The following is a 10,779-nucleotide window of genomic DNA, read 5'->3' on the forward strand; positions in this document are numbered from 1 at the left end:
GCGGCGCTGTTTGTCTAGCGCGGCCGTGCCAAAGGCGGCGGGCCCCAGACAGCCAGGCGCCTCCGTACACCTGGGGATGCTCAGGTTAAATAGCTCCGCATTCCTCGGGCCCAGCTGATGGAAACGCTCCCAGGCCGCCGCCGAGCCGGCCTCCAGATGGGCTGGGCCCCGGCCAAAGGGGAAAAGAGGGAAACGTGGAAGCCAGAGTGCGCCTGAACGGCGCGGGGTGGGGGCGGGGGGGAGGGGGGCTCGGGGATGGTGGTGGCCGAGGCCCCCTGCCGCAGCCCCTTCCTCCCCTGGAAGGAAGCCCTGCCGTGTGTGGGAGGACGCGCGGGGGACACGCCCACGTGCCCGTGGGTGGGCTCGCAGGGGGGCGGCCCTGGGAGGGAATGGGTGCACACGTGTGCCTCTGAGGACACTCCAAGGACACACAGGCGACAGTTAATAATGATAATTTGTAGCTCTCAAATGCTGCGTGCTAAGTGCTCTAGTCTGTGTATTATCTACAATTCGGAGAAGTGAATGCTACGAAACAGCGGCGGGGTGGGGTGTTGAGTGGGGCGTGGCAAAGGGCATAATTTACTTCCAGATATTGTATTCTTTGATCAAGGCCATAACGTGCTTGGGGTGGGGAGGCACCTGGCTCAGGGTTAGTGCTCAGCGGGTGATGATCTTGCCTTAGTCCCCAATGCTGTTCATCTCTTTCGAGCCTCAGTTTATTGTTGTAAACCTGGGATCAGAATCCTGCCTTTAGCCCCACAGGGATCCGTGGGGTCCCCTGTGTAAAGAGTTGAGCATTGACAAAATGTATTAATAGCCCTTACCCTCTCTGGGGCACGTCCTTTGCCCTTGGTGGGGCTGGGTTTTTCCCTGTAGGTATTAGGGATATTGGAGGGGTGGTATCCCCAGAGCCCAACAATTGCTCAGAGGGCTGGTACTTGAACTTCAGAGGGAGGGTTTGACTGAACACAGCTGCCCCCACCTCCACCCCAGACCAGCAGAGACCTAGGAATGCCAGCCAACACACAGAACAATTATACACTTAGAAACCCACAGTATGGTTCGGAAGCTCCGGGACACACCGACCCATCCATCAAGCCAGACCCATGCAGAGATGCCCATAATGCACTGAGGCAGAACACACAAGCCCAAACAGCTGGAGGTTGCACTTATCTGCAGAACACATGTGCTCTCATTTGCCCTTCTGCATACACTCCCATGCGTATCCTTACCCACACCCCTAGGCCTGTACACCAGCAAGTGACCCAGCCCCACTAGGGGGGGAAATCTACCAGTTCACTCATGTCACTAACACAGGCCCAGACACTCCTATGCACTCCGAGTACAAACTCACACATGTCCAGACAGATAGCCCCTTGCCAATGACATCTTTCTCCCTACTCAAGAGCTGGGGGATTGACTCTCCCATTCCTCCTCAGCCCACACGGGAACCCTGGGGGAGAGAGGTCTGCATGAGCTGTTGGCATAACCGGGCCAGGGTGAGGGGGCAGAGCCTGGACCCAGAGCAGGTGGCCCAGCAGCTGTGCCCAGGCTGGCTCTGCCAACTTGCTCACCCACTTGGACGAGCTGTAAGCCCCAGGGCAGCCTGCTACAATCCAGGGCTAGGCAGTCCAACAGGGGAGGCACCTCCCACTGGGGACAGAGGTCCTGCCTCAGGCTCTGGGCAAGTCTTTCCTCTAGGTCTCCCCTTCCCCCGTCTTGGCAAAGATGGAGGTGGCCCAGTGACCAGGTTCTCCGACTTCAATGGCCTGTGGAATACTCAACCGACAGGGCTACTTGGCAGGTTGATTTTTTTTTAACAACCTCCCCAGGTGACCCAGATGGCCCAAGACCACTTGGAGAACCCTAGAGGTCTAGAGGATTTAATTTTATGACACCAGGGAGCAGGAAAATGGCTAGTGGTGGGGAAAGAATAGACTTTAAAGACACCGGAAAACACTCAGTTCAGGTCGGTAAAAGCGACAGTCCAGATGTGGCCTTCTAGTTCCCCCCGCCCCCCAGCACCAGCTGTGAAAAGGGTCAGGGGTCACCGGCATCCCAAGGCCCTCCCCTCAGTCCAAGAAATCACTGCAACTTTACCGCAGTCTAAAGTATTTGTTTAATAACAACAATAACAACAACAAAAAAACCACCCCGCAGAACTATTGTAAAACAATATTCTTGGTGATCATTGTAATATACAATACAAAGCAATTAATTTCCTCAGAAATCTGAGAAGCACCAAACGTGACCATTTTTTAAAATGTCTGCTTTTCAAAAAATAGAAACACACTGGGGGTCCCCCAAGTCTCTGGTGGCTGGTAGGTGCAGAGGGAGGGTCAGCCTGCCTGCTCTCCTCAGTCCCCTGGCCCTGGGCTGGATCCAGCAAGCGGCCCACAGTCGCTGATCTCAATCTTGTGCCTCCCCAGCTCTGGCAAGGCGCTCTGCAGGATCAAAGAGCATGGATTCTTCTCGCCCCCCTGGAGGGCTGGGGTCCGCCAATCCAGTAGAGAGGCGCTTCAGCGACACAAGATGCGATCGTCCGCCGGGACACATGCCGCCTGTGAAAAAGAGGGAGAAGTGAGACAGTCGGAGGGGACAAGGCTGCAAGCCCTTCCCCAGGGGGCACTTTAAGTGACCGTGTTTTCTGATCTCCGTGGCATAGCCAGGTGCCTGAAAGGATGGGGCCGACCTGGAGCCAAATGCCCACCCCTCGCCTCTTTCTGGGCCTCAGTTTACCATCCATAGAAAGAAAACGCTCGCGTTCTCCAGTTCGGATCTCACCTCGGCCGCCAGGGCGCTGATCTCGCCGTTGAGGGTGCTGAGGGGAGCCCGGGCAGGGAGACCCCGGCCTCCGGGGGTCCCGACTTGGGATTCCGAGTTCAGCTCCAACTCCAGGTCCCAGATGTAGTCGATGACGTGCTGGAGGATCTCCACCCGGCTCACCTTGCGGTTCTGGGGCAGGGTGGGCACCAGCTCCTTGAGGCGCGAGTAGCAGCCATTCATGTCGTAGAGCAGCACGTTCACCTGCTGCTCGTCGAGAAGGGCCGGCAGGCGCGCCCCAGCGCCCCCAGCGCAGCGCGAGATGGCCACGCTCTGCTCGGACAGACAGCGCACCACCTCGCCCGCGCCGCCCGCCGTCTTGCCGGCCTTCAGCGCGCAACTGGGGCCCGCGGCGGCCGCGGCACTGCCATTGGCGACCTTCATGATTCTGGCGTCGGAGTAAGAGGAGGGAGGCGAAGCGCACGGAGGAGGCGGACGCCAGGCGAGAGCAAAGTGCGAGAAGTTGGGAAAAGACGGTTGTAGAATGAGGGGGCTGAGGCCGGGAGTCGTCTTTATAGAGGCGCCGCGGCTCGCCCGCCCCGCAGGCCCCCACCGCCAGAGGCGGGCTCAGAGGTTCAAAAGCAACCAATGGGCGGTCTAGAGGCGTGGCCTCCGGTGACTCTGGGTCCCGCCTCCTGCTCCACTCGTGCACCCTCACGGCCTTGGAAAGGGAACCCAAGTCTCTGGAACAGAGAGTGTGAAGGCTCGGGGCGGGGTGGCTAGTGGAGGCGAGGGCTACTTTGGTCTTCTCGCAAAGGAAGCATTGCCGACAACGAAAAGACTTCAAGAATCACTTTTCTGGGTTCATCTTCTCAACTCTCCAGCTCCATTTTACAGATGAGAGAAACTGAGGCCCGGATGGGGAAGCGGCTAGCTCTGAGTTATCTAGAAAGCCCAGGACTACAGCCCAGGCTTCTGGGAGCCTGACCTCCCGGTTCTTTGGACCGAAACTTAAAGCGGGCCCTCCTTTACACTCTGCCCCCCCCCCCCCGAGCTGGTCTCCCTTACTCAATTCCTAGAGAAAGTTGCTGGTTAATATTCCTAGAACCAGGGAGGCTTTACCCAGGCCCCTCGGGGTGGGAGCAACTAATTCGAAAAAGTCTTCCTCTGGGATTGGGGGCCCATCCTCTGGGACATGAACTGGATAGAAGGCGCCCAGAGTGGGGGCTGCAAGGCCTGATTCTATCCTAAATTTGCATCCCCTGCAAAAATGCCCGAAATCTGCATCAACTAGTGATTTTAGAATTTTTCTCCCTTTTTTGGCTGTTTCCTGTCCCTCTCTCCCCCCACCCTCCCTCCAAAGACCTCCGATCAGGGTCTCCCTCCCACGGCGCGGCAGCTGCGGAGCTCGAGTGCTCCCCCCACCTCCCGGGCGGGTCTGTGTCAGCGTCTGAACAAGCGGCTCAGACCGTTAGACGCCAGGCCCGTGACGTCACCCATTCATAAAACCGGGACGGGCTGTCAGGCTGGCGCCGCGCGGGCGGTCGCCATGGAGACGGCAAACCCGGCTAGAGCGCTCCCCCACTGCGCCGTGCTCTGCCAGTCACCTGCGGACCTCTGGCGGGAAGCTGGGAATGCGCTCCTCGCGGGCGCGGTCGCTGGGCAAGGGTCACCTTACCTCCCCGGCTCCACACCTGGGACTCGCCCCCCAGGCTCACACCTTAGACCTCTGGGAAATTTCTTCACCTCCTCCTCCGCACCCCTAGCTTCCCCCTCCCGCCGGGGGAGATGTGATCCCAACTCTGCAGCTGGGTGAAAAGTTAGTTGTCTCCGGCCCTTTCTGATTCCTAATAGAGTATTTGCCTGGTATTTGGATAATGACAGAAACGGCTTATTGAACTCTTAGTTCGTGCAAGGCCCTGTGTACTTCAGTGTGTGCAGCCTTTGCCTTTATCAACTTCTGTAATCCTGGCCACAACTCTAGAGGGGTCTCTTTGGTTTCTTTATGCAATGGAGGAAACTGAGGCTCAAAAAGCCTCCCAAGAACAATCGCTGTTGTAATGGCTGCATTATTATAACTGGGGCACTGTGGTGTAGTGAGATTTCTTCCTGCCAGGGTAGGCAGTCCGGCTCCGGAGCCCTAGACTGTCCAGAAACGGGGGACATCGAAGTTTAGAATATCCACCCAAGGGCACACAGCTTTAGCAGGACTAAAATACTGTACCCACCAAGGAGAGAGTTGGTATTATGTTTATGGCCCCTCCACCTCCTCCCCACCCCCCAGCAATTAATTCACTGGGTATAGCAGGTTTCCTTTTCCCACAGAAGTCTGGGGGAGGGGCCAGTGAACCTGGCTTCTGCCTCCACATGGGGGACCCAGGAAAACTGATCAGTGAGACCAGCTTCAAAGGAGAGAGACATTACTAATTAATTAACCAGATTCCTCACCCCCTTTACCACATCCCCCAAACTCTCCAAACTGCCTAAGCCTTGTTTAGCAATCTTCTGATGACTGAAGGGAACATTTTGCTGTGCAAAACAATTGCTAAAGACTTGGAAAGACAATGACCAGCCAGAGGAAATTAGAGTATTAATTCATTACCCAGTGTTTATTAATTGACCCAGCAATTCTACTTGCAGGCATCAATTCCAGAGAAATCTACACACAGACACAAAGATGTCTGCCCAAGATGTTCACTGAGGTGCTGTTTTCAAGAGAGGAGGTTGAAGTAACCTAAATGTCCATCAACAGGGGTATTATAGGAACTATGAGTGAAACATACATGTTATGAATGGAACATCAATGCTGTGCAGCAGGTGGGAAGCGGGGCTGAGAGATATCTAGATTCCACTGTTGGAGGTGAGACCAAGTATTAGACTGGGGGTCAAGGTAGAACCTCTTACATGTGAAAAAGCAAACATACTGCTCCCAAGTGCAAGCATATCTGGAAATGAATTTTTTTTTAAAGATTTTATTTATTTATTTGACAGAGAAATCACAAATAGATGGAGAGGCAGGCAGAGAGAGAGAGAGGGAAGCAGGCTCCCTGCTGTGCAGAGAGCCTGATGCGGGACTCTATCCCAGGACTCTGAGATCATGACCTGAGCCGAAGGCAGCGGCTTAACCCACTGAGCCACCCAGGCGCCCCTGGAAATGAATTTTTTAATTAAAAAATTTTTTTGAGAAATTAATTAAAAAAAACAGGCAATCAAGCTGTGGGAAAAATTTCAAACAGTACTATGTAATGTCTCCTATATGAAGTTCTAGAACAGGCACAATTAATCCTTGGTGAAAGAAATCAGAATGGTGGTTGCTTCTGGGGGTGGAGGGTGGAAGTTGCCACGGAAGGGGTGTGAGGGAACTTTCTAGAATGATGAAAATGTTCTATATGATGATGAGGCTAGTGGTACACAGTGCATGAATTAGTCAAAACACACTGGATTGTATATGTTTGTGCACTTCATAGAATTTAAATTTCAGGGGCGCCTGGGTGGCTCAGTGGGTTAAAGCCTCTGCCTTCGGCTCAGGTCATGATCTCAGGGTGCTGGGATGGAGTCCCGTATCTGGCTCTCTGCTCGGTGGGGAGCCTGCTTCCCCCTCTGTCTCTGCCTGCCTCTCTGCCTACCTGTGATCTCTGTCTGTCAAATAAATAATTTAAAAAAAAAAAAAAAAGAATTTAAATTTCACCTCAACAGGGCCGCCTGCCTGGCTGGCTTAGTCAATGGAGCATGAGACTCTTAATCTCAGGATTGTGAGTTCAAACACCAAGTTGGGGGTAGAGATTACTTTGAAAAAATTAAAATAGGGGCACCTGGGTGGCTCAGTGGGTTAGGCCTTTGCCTTCGGCTCAGGTCATTATCTCAGGGTCCTTGGATGGAGGCTCTCTGCTCCATGGGGAGCCTCCCACCCACCACCCGCTGCCCATCTCTCTTCCTGCCTCTCTGCTTACTTGTGATCTCTGTCTGGCAAATAAATAAATAAAAGCACAAATAAATAAATAAATTGTATTCGACAAAAAAAAATTAGGAAAAAAAAAAAAAGATGAACAAACATAAAACTTGATGTCCCTCAGTGAAGACTGAGGGAAGGAGAACAATATAAAGTAAGACCTTCACTCTTATTCACATAGACATTTCATTCTTATATTTTTTCCTGAGACAGTATTATTGAAGTGTAATTGACGCACATTAACTGCATATATTTAAGGTGTACAATTTGATAACTTTTGACATGCATATATACCCATGAACCATCACCACAATTGAGAATATTAACATATACTTCTCAGCTTTAAAAGCTTTCCTCTGGGGGCGGCTGAGTGGCTCAGTGGGTTAAAGCCTCTGCTTTTGGCTCAGGTAATGATCCCAGGGTCCTGGGATGGAGCCCTGCATCACATCTGGCCCTCTGCTTAGCAGGGAGCCTGCTTCCTCCTCTCTCTCTGTCTCTCTGCCTACTTGTGATCTCTGTCAAATAAATAAAATCTTTTTAAAAAATAAAAGCTTTCCTCTGTCTCTCCTAATCCCTCCCTGCCTCCTGTTTCCACCCAGTGTCCACAAAACCACTCATCTTTCTCTGTAGATTAGTTTGCATTTTCTAGAATTGTATATGATTGGAATAGAGTATTTACTATATATATATATTTTTTCTTTCCTATCAAAAAAATAGCTTTTCAGCCTAGTTTCTTTTTTTTTTTTTACTTTTTTTTTTTTTTTATTTTGACAGAGGGAGAGACATCACAAGTAGGCAGAGAGGCAGGCAGATGGGGAGGGGGAAGCAGGCTCCCCACAGAGTGGAGGACCTGATGTGAGGCTTGATCCCAGGACACTGAGATCATGACCTGAACTGAAGGCAGAGGCTTAACCCACTGAGCCACCCAGGCGCCCCTCAGCCTAGTTTCTTTAACTCCACATAATTATTTTGAGATCCATCCATGTCCATTCCTTGTTATTGCTGAGTAGTAGTGGTATATGGATATGCCAGGATTTGCTTATCCACTCACTTGTCCAAGACGTTTGGGTTGTTTGTGGTTTGGGGATAGGACAAATAAAACTGCTATCATCATTTGTGAACAAGTGTTTCTATGAATCTATGTTTCTCTTTCTCTTCTGCAAATACTTAGTAGTGAAATGACTGGGTCACAAACTATTTATGTAACTTTATAAGAAATCGCTAACTTGTTTTCCCAAGTGGGTATTCCATGTACATTTCTCTCTCCCCTCCCCCCCCCTTTTTTTTTAAGATTTTACTTATTTATTTGTCCGGGTGAAAGAGAGAGCACAAGCAGGAGGGGGGAGAAGCAAGCTCCCCACTGAGCAGGGAGCCCGATGTGGGACTCGATCCTAGGACCGTGGAATCATGCCCTGAGCCAAAGTCAGATGCCAGCTGACTGAGCCACCCAGGTGTCCCTCCATGTCCACTCCAATCAACAACACTGAGGGTCCAGTTCCTCCACAGTCTCTCGAAGCGTTGGTATGATCAGTCTTTTTCGGCCATTCTGATAAAAGAGATAAGGTATTACACTGTGGCTTTAATCTGCATTTCCCTAATGACTAAAGATGTTGAGCATCTTTTCGTGTGTTTATGTCACCCATACATCATCTTAGGTGAAGGGTCATTCACTTGCTCCTTAAAAAAAAAAAGGTAAGGGCGCCTGGGTGGCTCAGTGGGTTAAGACGCTGCCTTCGGCTCAGGTCATGATCTCAGGGTCCTGGGATCGAGTCCCACATCGGGCTCTCTGCTCAGCGGGGAGCCTGCTTCCTCCTCTCTCTGCCTGCCTGCCTCTCTGCCTGCTTGTGATCTCTGTCTGTCAAATAAATAAATAAAATCTTTAAAAAAAAAAAATAGGTAATTGTAGGGGCACCTGGGTGGCTCAGTAGGTTAAAGCCTCTGCCTTAGGCTCAGGTCATGATCCCAGGGTCCTGGGATCGAGCCCCGTGTCGGGCTCTCTGCTCAGCGGGGAGCCTGCTTCCTCCTCTCTCTCTGCCTGCTTCTCTGCCTACTTGTGATCTCCGTCTGTCAAATAAATAAATAAAATCTTTAAAAAAAAATTAGGTGATTGTAGACTCACATGTAGTCACAAGAAATAACACAGAGAGATCCTTTATAGCCTTCACCCAGTTTCCCTGAGGTAGCATCTGGCAATACAATACCCCAGCTGCATTTCTCCAGCTTTACGCGCACTTGCTTGTGTGCGTGTGTTTAGTTCTATGCAATGTTATCACACGTGCAGATCCGCACGACCACTGCCATAATGAAGACCCAGAATTGTTCCATCACAGAGGTCCCTCGTACTACCTGTCAATCTTTTGGCCATTTCTTTTCATTTGTTTGTCTTCTTCTTATTGAGTCATAAGAGTTCTTTATATATTTCGGACACAAATACCCAGACATATGATTTGCAACTATTTCCTGTGTCTGTTCTTTGCATCCTCTTTACAGTATCTTTTGAAGAACAGAAGTTTTAAATTTTGTTGAAATCCAGTGTATCAATTTTTTTTAGTTTTATAGATCACACTTTTCTTGTCATATCTAAGAAATCTCTGCCTCACTCAAGATCACAAAGATTTTCTCCTCCTATATTTTCTAGACGTTTCATAGTGTTAGGTTTTACATTTCACTCTGTGATCCATTACACATGGTTACTTCCTGAATATATATATGTGTGTGTGTGTGTGTATTTAAATTTTATTTATTTGAGAGAGAGAGAGAGAGCGAGAGCAAGCAGGGACAGTGGAAAGGGGCAGAGAGAGAGGGATAAGCAGACTCCCCACTGAGCAGGGAGCCTGATATGGGGCTTGATCCCAGGACCCAGGGATCATGACCTGAGCCGAAGGCAGAAAGTTAACCAACTGAGCCACCAAGGTGCCCCTCTTGAATATATTTTTGTACAAAGATGTATTCATGTACTACTTTGTGTCATAAAAAGCCAGCTCCAAATGTTTAGTGTACCTCCCTCTGGCCTGACTCCTAGTCAGGTTGAGATTGAATGTCAATGACACTCTGCAGACAAACAGGAGAGAAAGCAAGGGACAGTTAGGACCCCCAATAGTTAAGTGCACTTAACAGTCACAAACACCCACCTCCTGCAGGTCCTGTGCTGGCCACGGGGCCATAGAAAGGAATTATTCTCACATTGAGACTATATTGAGAAATTTCCCACTAGGTGCCTTAGAAACACAAAGAAAGGAAGACATCTATCTTGGAGGAAATCAGAATGGCTTCCTAGAGGAGGTGACTTATCCTCTGGGCATTCTATGTAGGAAAGGCACAAGAAGAAATGGCCTGAATGAAGACAGGTGGGGTCACTGGTGTCTGGACAAACTTTGACAATTAGTAGAGAAACAGCTGACTGTGGAAAATTGGAAAGGGCTAGAGTTCGTGATCCGACAGCTCAGGCTTCAAATCCTTATTATACTGTACCTGAAGGAACACCCTTCACCTCTCTGAGCCCCTGCTTCCCCACTGGCAAAATGACAGAAGTTCCCACTTCCCTAGGTTACTGTGGGGAGTCATTGAGATTAGGCTTGTAAAATGCTTGCCACGGTCTTGGTACATAGTAGATGCTCACTAAACAGTGGATGGGCATAGCAACTGGCCAATTCCAGGCCAGACCACTGGGACCCACTGGGTTACTTCCAGGAGTTTTTAGGGAACTCTGTGGGTTTTGAGGGAGCTCTGTGAGATGGGCTTCCAGATCCTCTGAATTGTTCTCTTCTCTGTGTTTGCTTCAGGCTTCCCAACTGAAATAGTTAGACCCTCCTATACTCACACCCGTCCCAGGCACACGGGGGAAAGTTGGCTTCATTCCTTTCCAGAAAATATTTGGTACTCCCAGACATCGGTTATCATCTCTTACATTTTTAAGGCCTGACAAGGAGTTTGAATAAAGACTGTCTGTTTATCTGGTTGCCAAATGGGCATTTTGCGTGCCCCCTCCCTCAGGGTGTGCCCTGAGCGGGGTGGGGAGGGTGGGGGGGGCAGTCTTCTCCCGGTCCTACATACCAGGTCAGCTGAGG

The 10,779-nt window shown here is 50.5% G+C and overlaps 1 protein-coding gene across 1 annotated transcript; it reads right to left on the minus strand.

Annotated features, from left to right (window-relative positions):
• Positions 1–2,095: 2,095 nt before the first annotated feature.
• Positions 2,096–3,321, minus strand: ID1 (inhibitor of DNA binding 1, HLH protein). The gene is made up of 2 exons (XM_044262351.1): positions 2,785–3,321; positions 2,096–2,561 (listed from the first exon to the last, which is right to left on the minus strand). Exons 1-2 carry the CDS (start codon positions 3,205–3,207, stop codon positions 2,520–2,522), a joined length of 465 nt encoding a protein of 154 aa, XP_044118286.1. The 5' UTR covers positions 3,208–3,321; the 3' UTR covers positions 2,096–2,519.
• Positions 3,322–10,779: the final 7,458 nt, after the last annotated feature.

The sequence above is a fragment of the Neovison vison genome, chromosome 8 (assembly GCF_020171115.1).
Source record: "Neovison vison isolate M4711 chromosome 8, ASM_NN_V1, whole genome shotgun sequence".
Taxonomy (NCBI): domain Eukaryota; kingdom Metazoa; phylum Chordata; class Mammalia; order Carnivora; family Mustelidae; genus Neogale; species Neogale vison.

Coding starts and splice junctions, on each gene's coding strand:
- ID1 (XM_044262351.1), bottom strand. CDS start 3,207: ATGAAGGTCGCCAATGGCAGTGCCGCGGCCGCCGCGGGCCCCAGTTGC. Junction 2,562..2,784: donor TCAGCGCCCTGGCGGCCGAG/GTGAGATCCGAA, acceptor TCTTTTTCACAG/GCGGCATGTGTCCCGGCGGA.